The sequence below is a fragment of the Mizuhopecten yessoensis genome, unplaced genomic scaffold (genome assembly GCF_002113885.1).
Source record: "Mizuhopecten yessoensis strain PY_sf001 unplaced genomic scaffold, ASM211388v2 scaffold8149, whole genome shotgun sequence".
Lineage (NCBI taxonomy): Eukaryota > Metazoa > Mollusca > Bivalvia > Pectinida > Pectinidae > Mizuhopecten > Mizuhopecten yessoensis.
The window spans coordinates 1152317-1176908 of record NW_018407403.1 but is presented as its reverse complement, the minus strand read 5'-3'; the positions used below and the strand labels follow the sequence as shown (position 1 = coordinate 1176908).

Sequence of the window (24592 nt, the reverse complement as noted above, 5' to 3'; positions counted from 1 at the left end):
TCAGTTGACTCCTTATCATAACAAAATGTTTATCAGGGAAAAGATACAAAATTTGACCTTGACATTTGACCGTGTGACCTTGAGTCAATTGACTCCTTGTTTGATTCTGACCAATATTGCTTCATTATGTCATAAGAAAATGTTCACCAGTAAAAAGATACAAAATGTAACCTTCACCTTTGACCCAGTAACCTTGACCTTTGGTCAACTGACTCCTTGTTTAATTCCGACCAACTTTGCTTCAAAGTGTCTTAACAAAATGTTCCCCAGTGAAAAGATACTAAATTTGACCTTAACCTTTTACCCAGTGACCTTGACCTTAAGTCAGTTGACTCTTTGTTAAATTCAAACCTACTTTGCTTCATAATGTTATAATAAAATGTTCATCAGGGAAAAGATACAAAATTTGACCTTGGCCTTTGACCCAGTTACCTTGACCTTTGGTCAGTTGATACCTTGTTGGATTGTGACGGAAGGACGGATGAATTAGTATAGGGCACCAGCATCTTCGATGCAGGGCCCTAATAACATGGAAGTTATGCCATGGACAAACTTCGGTATTAAAAATAAACAAAGGGCAATAACCCTGTATATACGCACGACCTAATTCCAGTGCACAGCACACCTTCTGTGAGTGATGCAGGTATACTTCAAGTTTGATTAAGATATCTTTAATGGTTTAGAAGTTATGCCATGGACAACCTTCGGTATTAAAAATAAACAAAGGGCCATAACTCTGTATATAGTGGGGCATAAAACCTGATTTTAGTGTGAGAAATTCCACCTTCCCAAGATACATCAATATGGTAAGTATGGTCAACATAGGTGAAATAACAAAGAACTTATGCTCTGGACAAACTTTGGTATTAAAATTAAACAAAGGGTCATATAGTGGAGCACGAGACCTAGTTCCAGTGCACTGCACACCTTCTGTGGGTGATGCAGGTATACCTAAAGTTTCATCAAGATATCTTTAACGGTTTAAAAGATATGGCCCGGACAAGTCAGATTAGAAGAACAAGAAGAAGAAGAAGAAGAAGAAGTAGAAAAAGAAGAAGAAGAAGAAGAACCAGTACTAATACAATATGTCTCCCTTCATTCAAAGGAGAGACATAACAAGGTATGTTTAAATAAAAAAAGTTATAGAGAGCTTTGCCATAAAAATAAATCAGTGAAATTTTGAGTCATTTTGATAATCAAATAAAATAGCGTAAAACAGTCCCTGTCCTATTGCAGATGACACAAGAAGGAACATCCTGTTGCCTTGAACCCTGATACACCTCATTGTGCTTTAACCAAAACGATGCTTATAGTCATCTTCTAATCGAATAAACCCGAGAAGGTCCCGGGGAAAGGAACGACCTGCTTTATCTTCATCTAGGGGTCAATGAACAACACCCCCTGCAGGTCTGGGGTCGAGAAATGAATACACTTGCTGTACGGCACTACATGTATCGTACGAGGCGACAAATGTTTTAATCCCCTGCAGAATTGGGGATTTGCCTTTTGTGCCTGCTACTTGGGAACACAAAAACGACCAACTAAATCTAAATCCATTGCAAAATTTGGGATACTTATTCTTCTCTCTGATATCTGCCATTTATATCCTAGCGCCTTGATTGGCATTATCTCACTTCTGACTTTAATGTTGATCGTTCGTACATGTGAGGAAGACAATGGGTTCTGTCACCAGACCGAGACATACCAAAGTCCTTGTAAATGGTAGTTGTAATGTAACGTTCAGCATTCCGGGTAAACTATCCCCATGGCAACACACATTTAGTCCAAAATAATAAGACTGTGTCATAAATGACATTCCATCGCTGACCAGTCATAAAGATCACATAAGTATATCGATAGTCGTCTTACTGCTTTTCTTAGATCTACAATCGTTCACAAGACATGGCTTTACCACCGTAAACGATACATATATAATGGGTTATCTGCATTAGTCCTATATCTCACCACTAGGCTTCGCACATTTACACTAGTAACAAGAATAAGCACATACAAATTAAGTTCTTACAAAGACCGGAACATCTACAGATACCAAATGACAGTGCTGTACATGGATTATTAGTCAATCGTTTACCCGAGTCAGGTAAGTCGATTCGGAAACCTAGTATCGAACAGTTTCTGTTTTTCTTTTACAGTTATAAAATCCTAGCATGAAGAAATAACAAGGACTTTTCAACATACAAACATACGTTACATGGAGGCTCGTTAGCTCGTGGGTGTCACGTCAAATGTTCTAAAACTTTACATGTTTAAAATAAAACACCAAGTTGTGAATACTCTTTGAAACTACATTAAGAATAAATGAACCTTATTGTTATAATAATAACTGTTTGGCAAAAGAGTGGGCTTTAAACAATGTATTTTGTTGCATGTTTTATTATTTTGCTACAGAGAAAACCCATGACGTCACTTCTATTCAGAGCACAGATAATTTCTCGGATGTGTAAGTATTCAGATAATTCAGCTTAATGACAAATCACTGTGTCTTTAATTTTTAAATTTTTCAGAGTTATTTAAACCGACTTGAAAATCTCAGCATTCGAAAAAAAACTTGATTGATTACAAGAAAAACTAAAAAAAAGCAAGCAATTTATTTATTTTAATAATGTCTTCACGTATCGGTGGGTAAGAAAGACTACTATCAGTGGAATATTTTTTTTTATCTTTGTCAGCTTAACCTTTTGTTTTATTAAATCGGTTAGTATAGTGTTTTGAAAATTTCACAGATTTAAATATATGTCTTCAAACTATTATTTATGTTAAAGCGTTTAATTATGTTTATTAACATATAGCTTAAGTCTTTTTGATATAATTACTTATCTCGTAAAGCTGATTAGACTTTAAACAATTTTACACACAATTCCAGAGGGAGCCTCATTATAATAAATATTTGACGGACCTCTTTATGCTTTGTCAGCTTTGACTCAATACTTATGTCATCTAAAACGACAAGCAACTGTATGGAAATCCATTTCGACATATGCTTTGATTATATTTCCCCCTATACATGTATATTAATTCAACAACATAAATAGTCTAGTCGATTTGTAATCGATATAAATTGCTTGTTCATTATTTCATCAAATGTTATATCTTCAAAAGGAGGTTGTTCATGTTAACGGGCAATACACTGAACCATGTTAGGATGATATAACACATAGTTAAATGTACCAAGCCGAGGATAAAGCTTGTTTTCAATGTAAATGGACGAGGTAATAAGTGTGCCTCGACATTTCGAATAGACACAAAAGCTTAATACGACAGAAAAAAATAATACACACCCAAAAGGACTATTTAAGGTTTTGGAATTTAAAGTCTTTCATTGAATTTTCAAGTCATTGTATTTTTAATTGGAATAAATCTCTGATACAATTGTTGAAATATTTTCATTCTTTTGATTATTATTACCAAGGTCAAATTATTTCATAAAACAGTAACCTGTTTCAGTATAATGTGATAAGGCGGAAACTGTCCTGGAGGCCTTCGGCATGCTATTTTAGGAAGCACCGTAAAATCGGCCTCAAGTCCGCGCTATTGACACCAAAACTCATGTCTCCAGCACACATACAAGCATACACAACACAAACGGAGGCACGTCCTTACATGACCTTAGCTGTTGAAAAGACGGTAAACTTTTTACAACCAACCAACCTTAAATGATCTCAGCTGTTGATAGGACGTTAAACCAACTCATAAAATAGTGATGTCCTTGTCCTCTGATATTAAGCCTGTTAATAATGTATTCTATTATTTTCATAAGAAAATATTCAAATTTCAACAGGTCCCCACCGGAGCTATAATAACAATTTTTAATATTATTTTGGACGTACTCAAAATAAAAGAAACAGATGATTGAAAGTGAATTAGTTTGTTTTAGATTATTGTTTTCAATTTCCACGAATTTAGGGACCGAAAAAATCAGACCTTATATAGTCCTTCAAAGAAAATTACAATTAAAAAGCACAGTAGTACTCCTCCTGATCACATACTGACGACTGGTAACCAGTTTTTGCAATTGCCTTAAATGCTGCAAATCTAAACGCATATCATCATTGACAAGTTGAAGCAGATTTGTTACATAATACAATCAAACATTTATTATATACGTGCAATCATAGTCCTTATAATGTGAATAGACAGAATGCTGTGGTTGGTGCATTTCGATTGTTATTTCAGTGAGATAGCACTATAAAACCGGAATCAGATCCGCGCTATCACAAGGAAGCAAGTACACCAACATACCTTGCCTCCAGCACACATATTCATATGCATGCTTACACAGCACATATGGAGGCACGCCCTTTAATGACATTACTTGTTTATAGGAGGTCACAAAATAAACAAGAGGCCAAGAGGGCCTGTATCGCTCACCTGAATAAGCAGAATATTCTCATTAAATATCATATTGCAGAACAAATATTTCCCTCGCAAACTTTGTCGACTCCATCTGTTGAAACTACCAGCCAAATATTGTTTTAAGATTCTATGCTTTTTGGCTCCTCTTCAGAAGTTGTTTGACATATAATTCCCTGTGACCTTGTAAGTAGGTCAATGCCATTTTACTTCTCACACTTTGTTAGCTCTATCCCAAATAGCTACCAGCCAAATCCTATGAATCCATTACTTTAGTTCTTCAGAACGAATCCTTTGAAATGTTGTTGACCTCTGTGACCTTTAAAATAGGTTGAGGTCATTTTCATATGGAAACTTCGTTGAGCTCTATCCCAGGAAGCCACCAGCCATATATCATAATTTTATGCTTTTCGATTATTCAGAAGAAGTCGTTTGATGTTTTTGTTTTTATATATTTGACACCTGTGGCATTGAAAGGCTCTATCTCAGGAAGCCAACAGCTACATATGAAGGTTCTATACCTTTTAGTTCTTCAGAAGAAGTCGTTTAAATAGTTTGACATATTTGACCGCTGTGGCCTTGAAAGTAAGCAAGGTCATTTTCATTCCCAAACTTTGTCGGGCTCCATCCTAGGAAGCCATCAGTCAAACAAATATGAAGATTCTATACCTTTTAGTTCTTCAGAAGAAGTCGTTTGAAGCGTTTGACATATTTGACCGCTGTGACCTTGAAAGTAGGTCAAAGTCATTTTCCTTCTCAAACTTTTTCGGGCTCTATCCAAGGAAGCCACCAGCCAAATATAAAGATTATATACTATTCAGTTCTTCAGAAGAAGTTGTTTGAAGAGTTTGACACATTTGACCCATGTGGCATTAAAATTAGGTCAAGGTCATTTCCATTCTCAACAAACTTTGTTGGGCTCTATCCCAGGAAGCCACCAGCCAAACTGAAGATTCTATACCTTTCAGTTCTTCAGAGAAGTCGTTTGACACATTTGACCCCTGTGACCTTGAAAGTAGGTCAAGGTCATTTTCGTTCTCAAACTTTGTCGGGCTCCTACCAACGAAGCTTTCAGTCAAATTCATGGTTTTATGAATGTTCGTTCTTCAGAAGAAGATGTTTCAAGGAAAAGTTGACGGACGACGACGAACGCCGCACCATGACATAATCTCACTTGCATTTAGGACATGTGAGCTAAAAACAAACCAAACCAAGTTGACTAGTATCATCATAAAAAAGTGTTTATTGACCCGTGCAAAAAGCACATATTTCTTGACCCATGAAAGCTGACAATAAGGAAACTTTCCATAAACTTGATAACATTATCTTAACTGACGGTTTACTTAGTGGAATTACACGATTATCATATTTTTTAGAACTGAAGACAAAAAAGAATATGCATGAATGATCTTATTAGGCGACTGATGTAAGAACCCTCTGCAATATTTGTGACTTGTGCTTGTGCCTTCTATTTGGGGATGTAAACGCCACCAAAAATCATCTGCTGGTTGCACCTACACTTAAAATTGGAATATGATATTTTCTAACTACCTTTTGTTTCCTAGTGCCTTGTCTGGCGGAACCTAACTTTTGGCTGAACTGTTGAACGTTTCTGTCCTAAGACTAGGACATTAGTCATTTTCCCTATTAACATGCAGCAATTAGGGAAATCGCAACAACTGGTTCAACAGTTGTCAGTATAATGTGACCAGGGTTATCCTGTGCTGGGTCCCTCGGCATGTTTTGGTTTTATAAGGTTTAACGTCATATTAGCAGCTATGGTCAATAGAAAACGTCCCTCCTTGTGTGTTTGGCTGCTAGAGTCAGTATGTCTTTGTGTAATTGCAATTGCTACATATGCCGACATTACAGTGCTATCTCACTGAAATAGTATTCTAAAGGCACCAAACATAGAATCCCGCCCGTTCAGTTAATAAGAACAACGGTTGTACGATTGCTTTATATATGATTTATCAATTATTTTCGTAGTCCTGACTTTCGTTTTTTTATTCATACAGAAAAGCAACGCTGGATTTTCCTAAGTAGACGCGAAATGGACTGTAAACAACACGACAGAAAGCGTGCAGATTATATTTGTACGACATGCAATAACGCGCCGATCTGTCGGGATTGTAAAACCGGGAAACATAGCAATCATACAGTAAGAACGCCACGGGAAGTTGCTGTCAACATCGAGAAAGAACTAACAAAACTGAAAATTAATGACACCCAAGTTATTGCTGACCTTGAATCTGACAGACAGTATGTACCTTGTTTGAAAGAAGAACAGGGAAAAGAAAATAAGGAGATTGAAAAGCAAATCAATTTGCAACGTGGAAGAATTCACGAGGCAGTCGATAGAATTGCTAATAATTTGGTGTCTTTGTACAAATCGAAAATGGAACAGAACTGCGACATCCTCGACAAGCGTGCTAACGAAATGCAGCAACACATTGAAATAACATCTAAACACATATCTGAAGTGAGAGCCATTCTGGAAGAACTTGATGACGTCGAAGTCATAAATAAGGCAGGACGCCTTGTTGTTAGCAGGATGTTAGATTTTGATGATCTAGAAAAAGCAACATACAAACCAGGAATAATTAATATTACAAAACTGGAAGAGATGATGGGTTGTTCAACATGTTCTTTACCGGAAAATGTGCCGAATATAACATCAAAAGAAGCTAAGAGAGCGCAACACTGTGTTAATGCCAATATTGCCAGGACAACTGTCAGAGCCTCTTCTGTCAATCAAAGTTCAGATTTTGTGGGTTCGGTACACGTATCTCAACAAAGACTCGAGGTCAAAGAACGCGCAACCTTTCAGTGTTCTAAGAATCTGCTTGCAAAATCATATGCGTTCGAGATATGGCCGACAACAAAAAGATTCTCGTGTATAAATTGTACAGGCAAAAACAAGCTGAAACTATTCGATAAAAACGGTCGTATAGAAAAAATCCTGAAACTTTAAAACCATATAGGTGGCATGTTCGTTACACCCGAGGTGACTGATTCATTGTTGTTTTGTTGTTATGGTGACAATTGTATCAAACAGGTGACTGGCCCAGAGTTACATGTGTCTACGGCCTTCTCCACAGAATCTCTTTATCCACGGTGTGTTTGTAGATCGATGGAGGATGACGAAATTCACGTGACCCTCGTAGACAGTAATGATTTTACAATAACACCTAGCAGTATGCGTTGTGTAGCAACTTTCAAGAAAGGAGTATTATCACGCAGGGTGGAAAAGGACAAATTTGGAGACGCTATATTTGTAAAACCCAGTCGAGTAAAATTAAACAAGACTGGTGACATTTTGGCCGTGGTTAATCGTACAGACATATACAACACTCATCTGGTGCTCCTCAACAAAGATCTAACGTTGAAATTGAGATACCTAGGTAATCATGTAGTTTTGAATGATACACAGCGCTTTCAATACCACCTATATTCACCTGAAACGCCATACACAATTAACGACTTTGAATTCATCGCCGGGGACAATCTTATAGTGTGCGAGCGGTACAGCCGCTGTGTCCAGCTCCTTGCGGGGGGACTTTCGACATTTGAGGACCGTTGTACCGTCAGGGAATGTAGTTCCCTACTCATTGGCCTGCTACGCTGACCGGATGTGGGTGGGGTACTTCGACGGAAGTGTGAAAGTTTACGATATCGGTTCCTGATTGGTCACACATTGATAGCAAAATCGGATTGAATTCATGTCAGTAAAGAGGAATCAGGAAAAAAGCAGGAAAATAACAACCTATGATATTTCTATTATTTGTTAGCCCTAATAATGATCTGTGAAATTTACGCGAATCGAGTAATGCGTGTTACTTGCTATACGGCGATCAGTGTAAAACTAGCCTGTTCGAACTGATCAATCTCGCTTTGATGTAACCTTTAACCACGTGACGTCACAAGCGACACGTCTGGGTCAAATAGGCAAGTTTACAATAGAGCTACCGCAAATGAATAGAGATAGGTAAGCAATATGAAATTTGATTTGTCACATAAAACAACGTAAAATTTGCACACAAAGGTAGCTTCAATAGCTGTTTTTCAACATACGTCCGGTATGACCTTTACATGAAGTATCATACGAATAATTCCATGATCGTTAGGTACAGAAATGACCGAAAAGTAGGAACAAGAGGTCAAATGGACCTCGTTGCTCATATACATTACATTTTACACAGGGATGCCCACATTCACTAAAACAAATTTCTTATATCAAGAAACCGGATGGTTACCCTTTCAGAAAGAAGAAATGCTCGGAAACTTTCCTTGTTTTATTCTATAGTAAATAACATGGCACCTGAATTTCTTGAAAATATAGCTCCGTATAATTTGCGAAATGCACATTTACTGCGGGAACAGCACTTCCGTTTACAACTATCAAAAAATCTTAATTCCTCACCCTCACTAAATTCTTTCAAGTCTAATGTAAACAAGTCTATGATAGTAAATAATTTGCTTAGCAAGGATTTCGTAAACTATGGACCGAGAAAATTAAATATCCTCATTTGTCGTCTTAGAAATCGAGCTAGCTCATTAAATTATAATCTTTCAGAGCAAATCTATAAGGTTCAGCTGATTGCGGTCATGGACATCCCTGTGGAGATTGTTATCATTTTTTTGCTTATTTGTCCTTTGTATTCTTATTAACGAAGAACACTCATTACTAAATTGGAATGGTACGAAGGCGACATAAACGTAGATATTCTTTGTAAAGGTGACCCCAACATCTCACCAAATGGTAATATGAAACTAGCCAAGGCTGCACAGCATTTCCTGGGAAAATCGGGTAGAATTTACTAACTACCAACCCAACCCCTCTCTACACAACCTCCAACACCAGTTCTGTCTCCTGCTTCTTCTCTTACCCCCCCCCCCTCTCTCTCTCTCTCTCTCTCTCTCTCTCTCTCTGAAAACATTTAATTAATAACATTTATTTTCTTATCATCATGTGACATTTGTGTATTATTATATTTTTTCTGTATTACGAGAGAAGTCAATTGATAAGTTGGAAGAACTTACCGACTAATCCCTTTGTCAATATGTTGTGAATAAAATATGTTTAAACTAACTGATTTTGAGTTTTTGAAAAATAGACATATCTGCAACTGAAAGGCCTGGTAGGCTTTGTTGGATTTCCTGATTAGCACTGAAAGGTTGGAACACTATTTCCGAAGTAGAAGGTGAGATATAAGCAATTTTTTTAAAGTAGCTACAGTAAATAACGTCTTTACTAATTTTAATTTATACTAGCTTCTAAACTAACAGACAACTGTCTATAAAACGTATAGCACAAACATGATACACAATATGTCTTTATATGTTATTTGTTGATGTTATGCAAAACAACAGCACCTCAGGATTCTTTAGACCCCGGGATTCTGTCAGTTATTCATTTTTATATCCCACTGCAACCACAGGATAATAATTCTTACCCGGTTTAAATTATTTTCCACCGAAAGTAAGCAAAAGATATCTTAGTGTTAATTCTCAATATAAGCGAAAGTAAAATATACCTCTCTCCAGGGAGGATTGGGTGAAAATAATTATTTTAATAAAAAGAAAATTAGATTCCAGCAAATGTGGGTCTTGATCCTCCTCCCCCCCCCCCCCCCCCCCCCCCGCGTATAAACTAGACTTGCCATTGCTTCATAAACCCAACACATGTCTATTGTTGAAAAATATGTTGACACTCAAAGAACACGCCGTTATATCCAGGTCTTCTAAACGGTTATAGAAGCGGATATTCAAGCCTTTTAAAGACGTTGGACGTTTCAATTATTGACACTACAAGTATATCTGTGAAAGCAGATGCGATATAAAATAATTGATAAAAAAAAACACGCAGTGCTTTGACGTAGCCAGATTATTGCCTTTATCATTTACAATACTGCCTTTTCTGTAATTATAGGGTTGTTTTTCCTGGAAGGATGTTACTGTTGCAATCTTCGATGCATCAGGCTAATTTTTTAGGACGTTAAAAAGGTAAGTGGTCACCCTAACGACCAGGTTTTTTTATGCGGTTATCACTCTAGGCTGATTCTATCCCTTTTAAGGTCATCGTAAAAGGCGATTATTTGTGATGCAATGCATAATCAGGGCTTTCTTCCGTCTCTTCTGCCAAGTGGACATTGAAGAAATAAAAAATGACTTGCTACTGGGGTTACGTATGGATCTAAACCTTTTAATTTTCTTATCCCCTTAACTTTTCACTGTCTCTCTGGTTCGAGGACGTTACACATCATACAATCATCAAGTTTCTCTGCTTAACGTTCAGCATTTGTGGTTATCGCAACAACTAGTTTCCCAGTTTACTGAGTTGGATGCCTTTATCACAAAACACCATCAAACCCTGCCTCTAGCACACACTCATGCAATTACTCATACATAACACACATAAAAGCATACCCTTAAATGACCCTAGCTGTTAATAGAACGTTAAACAAAACAACACCAACTCTTTATTGCTGTCTAGAGTAAACTATCAATTTATGGCAGTTCTCTCAAGGCTCGTGCTTCTTGAATTTCTATATTATCTCCATCCCCCCACCTTTGGCCAAATATGCAGGATGTTTCACATCATACCTGGCCACCAGCTATCTGCGCTAGGCACATATATATTTCTTTATTCTCATATGCCTAAATGGTGGATTATTCTTTTGTACTCCAATTTTCTTCCTGATATGTCAACGTGCTTGAACCTTCATAGGCCTTTAAACATGTTATAATGAACAACTTTAGTTTTACTCTTTTAATATTTTCTTATCCGATAAATCACATTATTTATTTCCTATAACACTTCAGAAGACCTTCCCAATGACACCGATTGTGAATCAAACCTTTCATGCTGAAGAACCTGTGAAGTCCGGGGGAAAACGTAAGTATGCTGATTCCCACTGCATGATCGTAAGCGGCGACTAATGTAGGTCCCCTGCACCCGTCCTCACGTGACTGGCTCTTGCGAGGACGTTAAACAACAAACAAAACCTCTCATTTTGGCTTTAGTGTTTATTTTTAGGAAGGTAACGAGTTGAAAATTCGTCATTAATGGAAATGGCAACAACTGGTATGCCCGTTGTCAGCATAATGTGACCGGGCGGAATGTTGTGCCTTGCATAGTTATTTTCAGTGAGATAGCACTATAAAGCAAGCATCAGATAATAAGGAGGCAATTACACCACTACCAACATACCCCGTGTCTGGCATGCATAAACACATGCATGCTTACATAACACATAGAGGTATTGCGAAATAACACAATATTTGTATGTTTTCAAGTATTTAATTTTTAATTTTTATATATTTTGCTATTGTTTCAACATCATTTCATAGTTCGTACAATACGAGTTTATATAGACTTATTTATATATTGAATAATAAACGTTTGTGTTAAATATTTGATGCTGAAATTCATTGAGTATAAATTTAATTTTTACCAAGCCTGCTCAATCTGTGTTGCAAGGGAAGCAACTTTTAAATGAATTCTCAGAAACGAAAGTAGAAATACCACTTCCGGACGGTGACCAACAACGAGGTAAGAACAAATATCCGTCTTATTTACTAAGTATCAGTCAAATTGTCTACAGTAAACATCATCGGATATGGTTATTGACATCACCAAGGGAACTATAAAAAGTCAGGATACCTTCTTAAGGAGGAAATGTTTGGAAGAAGGCGTACAAACACGTAGTAGTGTTAGTTCTGACCTGTACTATCGTATCATAGGTGTCCTGGCTCACACAGATATTTCAGTATTAGTAACAGGTATGTGATGAGTTCAAAAGGTATTTGATGGGTTCTTTTCCAAGAAACAAATTGTAATATAAACTATTTTAGCTATCACCTATTAATATATAATATTATTATACATACTACTAATTCCCCGGTTTCGGTTTTAGTTGCCTTGCTCAAGTCAGAAAACGTAAGGTCTAAAAAGTCCCAAAATGATTTTATAGTCATAATGAATTTCAATCACCTGATACACACGTGTTCAAAGATTCAATTAAAATCGGAACTTGCATACGTAACTGAAATATATTTAACCTGTACATTATCTTTTTAAAATGGATCATATCGAGATAAATGTTGTCAACAATGAGGCATTCAGGCTGATGCCTTCATGATGTCCCCCAAAGGGACCTAGTCCCTTGTTCATAACATGGGGAACTTTGAGACCCCTCCCTATAATAATACATACAATTCTTGAGCATGAAGATTTGCATACAAATAAGCTGGCAGGATTGGCCCATGAGAATGACCCTGATCCCTAGTAAGATCTTATTTGGCCTTACTACTTTCATGTTATCTTTTACATTCATGTAATCTCTAAAATATTATAGGATATGATATATATATATTACAACCAATTAGTTTGCTATCGATATATTTTGACATCTTTTACACACTTTAGCCTTTTTGTTTCTGGTTGTGATATATTCATATTTTGTGAATGTCTATTTTTACATCGTTGTTTGGCCCTAAATAACTCAAATTGTCGATGAGCAGTAAAACAATATAAATATAAACAAAATTCATTGAGAATCTTTTGCCATGAATGCTATGTTATAAGGTCAAGTGATATATTTTTATGAAGAAATCAGCCTTAATGCCTTATTAATGACTAAGTTAATATTAATATATACCACATTAAATAGTATGATAACATAAATACAACTATAATACAGTCAAATTACATATATTAATTCCTATGTTTAATTGGAGTCTTTGAATGTGACTTATCAGGGGGTTGGGCGATTCCAGCATTTGTAGGGGTCTTGCTGAACTTTAACAATTCGCTTTAAAAGGGAGGAATCAAACGATTCAAATCCCTGTTTATATAAACTATCTCGCTACACAGGGCACGGGGATTATAATTAAAAAGAACAACTAGTTTAAATGAGTGGGATCATTATTACTTGAAAAATAATGAATTTGCTTAAAAAAATATCCTGGGTGATATACAAAAATGTTTTACTCCCGTGTTCTATTGAAGTGCGCCTTCTTACTCGTAATTCTTCTTCCTCGGCGCCCGGCCTTCTCTTAGGTGGCCTCTTTTCGTCTCTTGGTCCAGGTTCTTCTACATGCTTTGTTATGTTAATTTAGTTTAAACATATTTTTTGCCATATAAACGAAAACAGTTTGGGCATAAATTTCAAGAATATAAACGCCCGTCCCTTACAATGAAAATGATTTGTTTCATAGGGTTTACCGTCTTATTAGACGTGCCTCCATGTGTGTTGTGTATGCATATCGGTATGAATGTGTGTTGGAGGCAGGATCTGAGGCCAACTTTATTTATAAAATGTATTACCTGTAACTGAACGAGATCAGGTTATCTCGGTCGAGAGCTAATATTCTGTAACATAATCTCAACCAAGGCATAAGCGTAATCTGAGGCCTCTAATAAAAATGGCCTCTACACTACTAAAGCTATATTTTAATTCTTCCGCGTAAACATGTATTACGTCCTTACATAGAAGACCGTGTATTTCACAGTGTAGATTATGTTTTATCTACAACATCAAACCATAAAACATATAACGACAAAACAGAATAATGCAGATCGTCAATTTCAAGCCGTTAACTCGCGGATGAATACATCGCAGTGTATGTACCCAGAGATATCGGACGAGACAGACAAATCTAGCATGGGGTATGATGTGAGGTGCGAGAAAGTGCTATCTCAAAATGAAATGCCATTACTAGGTCATACTATACGGACAACGGGTGATCAAGAACCAATCATTGTCATGTCTCTATTAATACGAAAATTGAACGTATGTAAACAACATAACATGGCTAACAAGAGATATAAACACATACGAGCATGCATGAATGCATGTATTGTTTTGCGCTTCTTTGTGAGTTAAACAACTTAAGTATGAAGGTTTAACGCGAGTTGAGTATTTTTATCCTCTACCTCGCTTAGGTCGTACGCACAACCATGCATATAGACATTCAGGTAATACGATTTGCTTTGTGCTCACAATGTGAGTCCGATGGAAAACTGCGATAGGAGCATGCGCATAACTGTAGGTATCGTAGTTGAAGTATTTGTAGTGGTTGGTCCGTGAAAAAATATTTTCATATCTAACATTATATCTTTCCTGATTGAGGCATGTTGCGTTTCATCCAGATTTACATGGTTATATATTTATCTAGCAGTAATGGACATATCACGTACAAAAGAGCGAAACGACCTCAATCGACACGTGTGTATCAATATATACGGTCATACACATGTACGTATCGTGCGAGCAGATAAATAGAGGTTACACAACGAGTGGTTGTTGTATATGGTATTTCTTTCACTCGAGTTAGTTATTTTTCAAAAGTTACAAAAAACACGAGCTTTAGCGAATGTTTTTTGTAACTTTTGATAATTAACTAACGAGAGTGAAAGATATACCATATACAACAACCACGAGTTTGTGTGACCTGTTTCTACCACAATAAACAAAATATTCCGAGGAAACATTGACATGTTCTGTATGCATATGTGTTTTGTTTACGATATCAGATGGGGCGTAAGGATGTGACCTGTAGTAAAATGCCACTAATTAACATGCAAAAATGACAATTTCAGAAATATGTGGAAATACTATGATTTATTACAAATCATAACAAGTACGTAACAAATTTATTGTCTTCAAAGCAATAAATTTATAGAAACCAACATAAGAAATTTATTATAACAAAAACAATGACGAACTACTTTCTGTGTATCATCATTTCTGCCATCGCATGAAGCGTCTTTCCCTCCAAATTGTCCATTCAAAGGAGTCCCGGTCAAATTTCACCGTGTCAGCCAATCAAAACGCGTTCAGAGTTTATATCACGTGTGGTATAAACAATATGTTGTACAACAGTTGTAATTATTAATTGATGCCTTGGGAGTTGAATAACACCCACCTATTGTGGTAGAAAATGCCTTACCTGTTACCAGTCACAGCAAATATACACGGGCAAAATCACTCGCAGACAAGAACGCACAATCACATTTTTATGCAAAAAATAGTGTGTCAATGGTATTCCTTATAAGTAAACTCATTTGAATTTTAATTGACAAAATACACCCGGGCCCTCAAAAGAGAGCGGGGACGGTTTATTTGGACTAGGTTAAACGCTCTCGCAGTAGCCAGTGTCATATGAGGACGGATGTCTAGAGAGACACCGCCTGAAACAGGAAGTTGACAGAAAAGAAAAAGATTCCAAGTGTTGTTGGGGTGGGAGGGAGGGAGGGAGGGAGGGAGGTTTAGATTAATTTTGGTCTAATCCATGTCCCCTTTTTTGTAGAAGATAACAAAGAAAAAACCCAATTCTACAGGGTGAGCACATTAGTCGCCTTTTACGATACACATCCAGTAGGGTACAGCCGGACTAGTTTTAATTTCTTCAATGTCCCTTTAACAGAAGAAAAGGTAGAAACCATCTCCGATTATGTAGGGTACCCAATCAGTCGCCTCTTTAGTTCAGTAGGATCCTGCACGGGTTGGGTGGGGTCAGAAGAAAATAATGGGGAAGAAATACTTCTAGGGTAGACTGAACCTTAGTTGTTCAGTTTCAAATAAAAGAGGCGTACATATTTCATTTTCTCATCGAAGAGCTCAATGTCAAGTTAGGCTGTTTGTTTTAATACTTTCTTTTAAAAAACATTGCTTAAAAAACACCTTTGTTTGCATAAACACAGGTTAGTGTTTAAGGAAACAAAGGAATTAGAGAACATTGCGTTTGTTTGGTATGTTTAACGTTCCCAAAACAGTCAGAGTCGCATGATGTCGGGTGCCTGTGGATACACCACCGGGAAGAGAAAATAGTCGCCTTCACCATACACATACAGTTAGGTAATCCAATAATTACACAATAATAAATATAGGGTGTGTACTGCGGTACTGGAAACGGAGTAATTTGAGGTAGGTTTAGTTATTTTTAGAACCAATTACCGCCTTGTATAAAAGTCACATTTACTCCATAAGTATTGATATAGTGGATATTGTCGATATATCAGATATGCAGAATGATGACATGTAATTCCTCTGGAACATTCACAACTAAGCGCCACGTTAAGAAGGTCTGACAGTATATTTTATACTGGCAACTGATGAACTAGTTGTTTTCGTTACCCTTAAGTTTTTTAAGTTTGTTGGTAGAGCACACTTTGTCACACTGAATTGCAACACAAAGAAATTGATGTATTTGTTGTTTTTTCTTTGAAAGCTGGCTATGGAGGAACTTATACTACGTGACCGAATCAACCAGATCGAGAAGCTAAAAACTGTTGTGGGCAGGAGGAAAAACGGTTGTCGCCCCCTTAACATCTTGATTATTGGCGCACGGGGGTCTGGGAAGTCTTCCTTCATCAACTCCGTGGCAGCTTCCATTGCAGATGATTATTGGAGGGAATATGCCAATAGCGGGGCACACGGCCTCCAACAAGGTTCAGCAAACACGGTTCGGATCAAAAGGTAAGATATGCCATGACACGAAATTAGTCTCCATAAAGGGGGATGGTTTAAGTTGGTTACCCTTTAAAACATTTTAATACATGTGAGATTTGCCATCCGTTTGTAAATAGTTTACAATTTTGACTTCTCCGAAACCGCTGAACCAATTTCGATCAAATTTTGAAGGGAGGTTCCTTTGTTATTGACAAACAAAATTTAAAAAACAAACATATATAAACTATATTTATTTTACAATACTTACGAAACAAGTTCTTTCAACTTATGGTAATTTGTTGGCCCGGATGATAGTGCGCGGGGGTCTTAGTGAGGGAGGAAAAAGAAATACCCGGAGAAAACTCGCATTGGGCGGGTAACCCCATACCTTTTTCACGTCTGATCGGGGAATCAAAACCAGTGGATGTAATTCATGCGAGAGTATAGAGTATCTATGGGCCTGTTGTTAATATTTAGTGTATATGTTGAAATGATCTTAACAGGGTTTCATATACCATTGATCTGCTGTTCCCAAATTCAAAATTAAGAGATGCATCTGTTTTCTCTTTCATTCACCCTTTTTTGACATTAGTGTTGCACGGTAAGGACATACTAACGTCTTTAAAAATTGTTGTTATTCCCTGCTAAAACGTTCAGCATTTAGGGAAATGACAACAACTGGTTCATCCGTTGTCAGTATTGTGTGACCGGGTGGCTTTGTTTTGTTTTTATTTCGTTGAACGGCCTATTATCAGCTCAGGTCATTTTAGGACATTACGCCATGTGTTGTGTATGCGTGCTTGCGTGTGTGTGTGTGCAGTAAACAGGGTATGTTGGTGTGCTTGTCTCCTTGTGCACCCAGCACAGCACTTCGTCCGGTCATATTATACTGACAAGGTGTGAACCAGTTGTTGGCATTACCCTTAATGCTGAACGTTAAGCAGGGAATCACAACAATCATTTTTTAGGACTTTAGTATGTTCTGGCCTGGGGACAAAACCCCTCATCCCCTGGGCGAACGCGCAACATTAAACCAAAACTGAAGTGTTGCTAAGCAATGCATTAGGAAATAAAAGCTAGTTAGAAATAGAAAGAAAGATAAAGATCCCAAATATTGCAATTGGGGTGCGGCAGATTTATTTTGGTCCCAAATAGAGGACACAAAAGCAAATCCCCCATTCTGTAAGGGGTTTCTGCATTAGTCGCCTCTTACGATACATGCAAAGGGTTACAGCAGGTGTATTCTTATCTCAATCCCCCACCTGCAGGGGTGGAACTAAGCAGGGAATAACAATTACTATCTTTAAGGACTTGTGTATGTCCCGGCCCGAGAACAGAACCCACTGCCTTCCTTACATGGGCGAACAATCATCATTTACGCCAAAAGGATGGTATAGCAAGGCAAGGCAATAGAAAATAAAAAAAGTAGAGAGAAACATAAATATCCCAAATATTGCAATGGGTGCAGCAGATTTATATTGGTGCCTTGTTTGGCAATATCTCACTTTTGGCCTTGTGTTGAGCGTTCGCTCAAGATGAGGAGGCAAGAGGTTCTGTCCCCACGCCGGGACTTACCAAATCCCTAAGCAGTGGTAGTTGTTATTCCCTGCTTAACGTTAGGAAGTTTAGGTTATCATGGTTATCAATGGAAATAGTTACCTACACCGAAGTATGTTATCAGTGTTATAAAATAGCTATCTTCATAAATGAAGTGTTCACCTAGCCAAATAACACCATTTATTGGTATATGTGGGCAATTTACGAAAAAATATAGCATTTCCCAATAAATATAAATTATGGAACATTTTTAATTATCAGCAGTAATGATGCGTTTAGCAGTAGCTCAGTTGACCAATAGCTTACCCTATATCTGGTACCGGGATACACTAGAATAATCATGTTCAAAAGCAGTTCTGTATACATCTCTATATTCTGCAAGGTATATATATATATGGCGATGCTGCCTCTATGAGGAGCAGATAGGAAATGAGTAGAAAAAAAGGATAGAGAAGAAAAGCTTTAACACGGGAAATATCACGCAATGCGACAGTTGTCAAATGTCAGTTTGTCACTGATCCAACAGGTATGCAATAATATACACAATTACGTCACATAACAAACATTCCAATCAAAACGAAACACACAAGACTAGGCAACAGCGATTGCGGATGCAGAGCGCGGATTACGGATTAAAATCGACGACACAATATTATACACAGTAATACTGATTAGACTCAATATATTTTAACTGATCTGTAATAGGGTGCCACATTTCAGTGTGGCAACACTCTAAAGTTTGGTTTGGTTTAGTATCGTAAAACGTCCTTTCAACAGCCATGGCAATTTAAGGACAGCCTCCCCTGTGTGCAAGGTGCATGCATGCGTGTAGTGTAAACGTGTGTGTTTTGGGAGGCTGCGATATGTTCGTGTTTGTCTCCTTGTGATAGCACGGAACTGATGCCGACTTTATAGTGCTACCTCACTGGACCATACTGCCGAAGACACCAAGCAGTCACCCCACCGGTCACATTATATTGACAACGGGCGAACCAGTCGTCCCACTCCTAAATTGCTGAGCGTTAAGCAGAATTATAAACTACCATTTTTACAGGCTCTTTTATGTCTCGACAAGGGGACAGAACCCAAAGCCTTCCTCACAGAGGCGAACGCTCAATACATCAGCATACCCTGCCTATGGCACACTTGCACTCATACATCACAAATATGGTTTGTCTCAAATCTGGGATGATAACCCATGGCGTTGGTTGCGTTGGTGACTGCTCAAACACCAAGGCAAAAAAATGAGGTTTAGCAAAAAAGGTGTAAGGAAAGTTTGTTGTAGAGGGTGTAGCGTCCCATTAACAGCTAACGTCATTTAAGGACGAGTGAATAAAGATCCAAGATGCTGCAAATGTTGTAGCCTCCGTTAAGACCGGATAGAAAATTCCAATTTCGGCAGGAATTCTATTATCAGTAGTCAAAAAGTGTTAAAAAGTGCATTGGGTAAAGCAAGTAGAATTCGCCCACACGACGTGACGTCTCTTTAATCTCTCATCACTTGAGAGAGACATAGGCATTGTTTATAGCTTGAGGTAAGTTATTACAAACACTCCGCAATGTAATATATGCAAGTAAACTTTTTGATTTTGTAGTTTTACTGCAGCTGAATATGTGACGTCATCAAGGCTACATGGATACGCTCTCCCAAGCATCATAGACATTGCTGGGCTTGAAGACGAACATTCTAAAATTACAGAAGAGATTTTAAGACTATTATTTTATGGTCAGTTAGAAGATCATGTAAATATACATTCAGTGTTTAATTATGGAAAACAAAACGGTGTGGAATCAATGCGATGGAAGTTCTTCAAATGGTACACGGCCGATAGTTGTAAAGTTGATCGCATCATCGTGGTTGCTGCGGCAACACAGCCTATACCGGAAAATCTAATCCAATGTGTGATGAAGGCTGCGCGCCCGACCAGCGATAGGTTCACAAGAGGTAAATATATCTGAGCTATATGAGTAGTTGTAAGATACCATACCAAAAGTATCTCGTTAATATCTCGGGTGTATGAGTGAGCTAGCCATGTGATGAACGTATCATGACTATTTGTGTAAAATATAAATGTCATTTTTAAATATTTTGATGTAGCAGCGGAAGGAAATTGAATTCCGTGATCTGTTTTAAGGACGAAGATACCGCTATTTGATTAGTTATCTCCATTATTTTCGATTTGCAAATTCCATAACGTTATGTTTTTAGAAATCGGATGTCTGGTCTCGGGATACATGCATGAAGAAATGTATACAAAAATGCCAGTATAAGGTTTTCCTAAAAAAAACCATTACACGTTATCGCAAACTGTCGGGTAATCTTGGATAATCTATTTCCTCAACAAGAGCACGGCGAGCGGAAGTATGATGCAGGAGACAGGTGTGCTTGCCTCCTTGAGATAGATCGGATCTGATGCCGACATTATAGTGCTATCCCACTGAAATACCATGCCGAAGGCACCCAGCACAGCATTCCGCCCGGTCACATTATACTGACAACGGGTGAACCAGTTGTTACCATTCCCCTGAATGCTGAACGTTAAGTAGGGAATAGCAACTACCATTTTTTTAAGGACTTTGGTATGTCCCAGCCTGGAGAGAGAACCCATTGCCTTTCTCATTTGGGCAAAAGCTCAACATTAAGGCCAAAAGTGAGGTATTGCCAAGCAACGCGTTAGAAAAAAAAGTAGTTAGAAATAGAAAGAAAGATAGTATCCGAAATATTGCAATGCGTGCAGTAGATTTATTTTGGTCGCTTTTTTTGTCTTTAAATAGGGGACACCAAAGAAAATTCCAATTTTGCAGTATGTTAAAACATTAGTCGCCTCCTTCGATACATGCAGTGGGTTTTTGTTTCCTTTTACTTTGTTTGGCATTTTATTATTTCGGCCATCATGTTTATCGTTCACCTAGGGTAGGCAATATATTCTGTCCCTAGGCGGGGCATATCAAGTCCTGAAAAATGGTAGCTACTGGTTGTGTTTGGTTTAGTATTGTTTAATGTCCTATCAACAGCTATGGTCATTTGAGGACGGCTTCCCCTGTGTGCAAGATGCATGCGTGTAGTGTATTTGTCTCCCTGTGATAGCGCGGAACAGATGCCGACTTTATAGTGCTACCTCACTGAAACGTACTGCCGCAGATATCCAGCAGTACATCACACCCGGTCACATTATACTGACAACGGGCGAACCAGTCGTCCCATTCCTAAATTGCTGAGCGTTAAGTAGGAGTAGAAACTACCATTTTTACATACTCTTACATGTCTCGGCCAGGGGACAGAACCCAAAGCCTTTCTCGCAGGGGCGAACGTTTAATTTAAGGCCAAAAGTGAGGCATTGTTAAGGGAGACATTAGGAAGAAGAAACTTATTTAGAAAGAAGAGAAAAGATAAGATCCTAAATTTAGTCGCCTCTTACGATCATGCAATGGGGGCAGCAGGTACAATTGTCTTTTAACTTTTTGGTTGTTTGCTATCATTTCCTATTACATGTTTTATATACTTGCATCATGTCATACTATATATTCAAGCTGACGTTTGACTATTACACTTGTTTTTGTTTGGTTTCATTTTAGATTTGTTTTATCGCCCATTCATTGACCCTACTGACCTCTTTTGTGTTGCTTGGCCGTTAAGATTCAAATCTAAGCAAATCAAAACCTTCATGGAGGCACATGAGCTGATTATAGGTCGTGAAACCCTTTAAAATCAAAATCAAACCTAATACTATTGTCTGTTTTTGTACTGGTACTAGGTTCGAAGTATTTTTCTTAAAAATTCAAATACATATCTTCTATTTTCGTAGGCGAATTAGAAATATTTTTTAACGAGAACAAACTTATATCGTTTATTTGTTTCAAAAGAAATTCCAGTTTTTGGGGTCCTCACAAAGTTTGATCAGGTCGACGAATCCTGCAAAGAATTTAAAGACAGAAAACAGAACTTCATTGAAAGCCTGTCGCTGGTTGGCGCTACTCATAGACTTGGGCAGTGCGTCAATTATTGTGATGACATCGACCCAATATTGGCAAGGACACACCAAACCCTACCAGATGTTGACGTCCCTATCCTAAGATTCATGAACGTGGTTAGTACTATTATGTACACGTTGTGTATATAGACTTCAACATACTTCAAGCGTTCACATTTTTGTGATAATCTTTCAGTGCTTTAGATATTTTGCTAAACAATGATTACGCTAAATTCATATTCTATATATTATTTTCTATTTCATGTATGCCATGAGTTCGAATAACTATTAGCATATCTCCATACAAGGTTGAATATATTAGAACACCTACAGGTTAGCAAGGCCCCGTTCTGTGCCTGACCTGTTCCCGTTTATTTTTAATAACCGTGACCTAACTTAGCCCCTCCGAAAATATGTGACCCCATATTTTGTACTCATCTTCATTTCAAATTGTACTGCCATATCAACTTTCAATAAAATAAGTCTTTTGAAATTTGAGATAACAACCATACCCCGCATAATAATAATAATTGTAACTCATCCCGAAACCAAGAATATCAACTATCCTTGATAAAATCATTATAAATAAATCACAATATCACCATGACAACAATTTCATGACGTCATTATTGTTAAGCAAATGACGTCATGAAGTAATGGAAGCTGGCAGGAAAAGGGACATTTTCTTACAGTATAATTTTTTAAATTTTATTTAAGGTTTAGTTAAACCAACAATAGTAATTGATACCAGTTTGGGAAAGGTTGATTCCATTCTCCAGGTGATGAATTCGGATATAAACCCTCAACAATGATGCAATTATGTCTACCGTTCATCATCTCGAAGTGGAATTTCCCTTACCCCTTCAAACAAATGGAACTTTCTATATTAATAAAGCAATAAGTCAACATCGATCTAAATCAAATCATACTGTACAATTTAAAACGTATTTGTAATGATGTTTGAACAAATTTAACGGAATCCAAAGTAACAAATATGTGTTTCCAATATTCTAGGTGTGTGGATCTAACTACGTCGTCACCAAACCGCACGAGAGTTACCGGAGCGTACTCTTTTGGGAAGCTGCATGTCAGCTATGCATTATAGTGATCGCTATATTAATGTGTTTATTTGGTGTGTTTTTAGCTCACCTGGCCCGAAGGGCAATGTGAGCTTATGCCGTACTGCGGCGTCCGTCGTCCGTCCGTCAACTTTTTCTTTTGTACGACTTCTTCTAAAGAACTGTGGGACCTAGGGTCATGACATTTGGTCAGTAGGTACCTGGGATGGCATGCTATAAAGTTTCCTAATTAAAATGACCTTGACCTACTTTCAAGGTCAAACCGGTCAAATATGTTAAAATTTTCAAACAACAATAACCTAAGAACCATTTGAACTAGAGTCATGATACTTGGGTATGTTATGTAGACCAGCAGTGCAAATATTTTTTCTAATTACAGTTATCAGGTCAAAGGTCAACTTTAAGTGCTAGTTTGGGGTCAAATGTCAACTTTGGTTAAAAGCTTTAACAATCTCCTTCTCAAATTCCGTTAGGCCCAGGGTCATGATATTTAGCCAGTAGGTACCTGGGATGGAGTGCTATAAAGATTCCTCATTAAAATTACCTTGACCTACTTTCAAGGTCACAGGAGTCAAATATGTTAAAAAAAATTCAAACAACAATATCCTAAGAACCATTTGGACTAGTCATGATACCTAAGTTTGTTATGTAGACCAGCTCTGTGAATTGTTTTCTTTACAACAGTAATGAGGTCAAAGGTCAACTTTAACTGCAAATCAGGATTCAAAGGTCAATATGGGTTAAAAGCTTTAAAATTAAAAACTTAAGTCTCAAACAACAATATCTTCAGAACCGTTTAAGATATGTTAAAATGTCTTGTGTTCTAGTTACCAAATGGTCTTAAGTCACCTATATGTCAGTTGCATGTAACAAAAGAAACAGGTGAGCGATACAGGCCCTCTGGGCCTCTTGTTTCGTTTAATTTGCTGATGTAACAGATAAGACTATGGTCTTACCAGCCCAGTGTACATCATACTGTTAAAGCCAATACCACTGGTGGAAACCGATTTCACTAGTAATTTCATATGCAACAACAAATGTATTCCTGGAAAGGTCCCAATATAAAGGTTAAAATAATAGTCGACGATCAGTACATTTTCAACATAAATCATTGGTGTCTATCTTGAAGATGACTATTGATTTGGCGTAAAATAGT

At 37.4% G+C, this 24592-nt stretch overlaps 2 protein-coding genes across 2 annotated transcripts; both read left to right on the top strand.

Moving 5' to 3' along the window:
- Positions 1-2002: 2002 nt before the first annotated feature.
- Positions 2003-8217, top strand: LOC110455138. The gene is made up of 3 exons (XM_021505089.1): positions 2003-2101; positions 2410-2461; positions 6390-8217. The coding sequence occupies exon 3, from the start codon at positions 6425-6427 to the stop codon at positions 7343-7345; it is 921 nt and encodes a 306-aa protein (XP_021360764.1). The 5' UTR covers positions 2003-2101; positions 2410-2461; positions 6390-6424; the 3' UTR covers positions 7346-8217.
- A 3679-nt stretch (positions 8218-11896) lies between these two features.
- Positions 11897-23567, top strand: LOC110455146. Its single transcript, XM_021505105.1, has 5 exons — positions 11897-11926; positions 16609-16856; positions 19982-20331; positions 22251-22474; positions 23372-23567. The coding sequence occupies exons 2-5, from the start codon at positions 16615-16617 to the stop codon at positions 23525-23527; spliced, it is 972 nt and encodes a 323-aa protein (XP_021360780.1). The 5' UTR covers positions 11897-11926; positions 16609-16614; the 3' UTR covers positions 23528-23567.
- The last annotated feature ends 1025 nt before the right edge of the window (positions 23568-24592 follow it).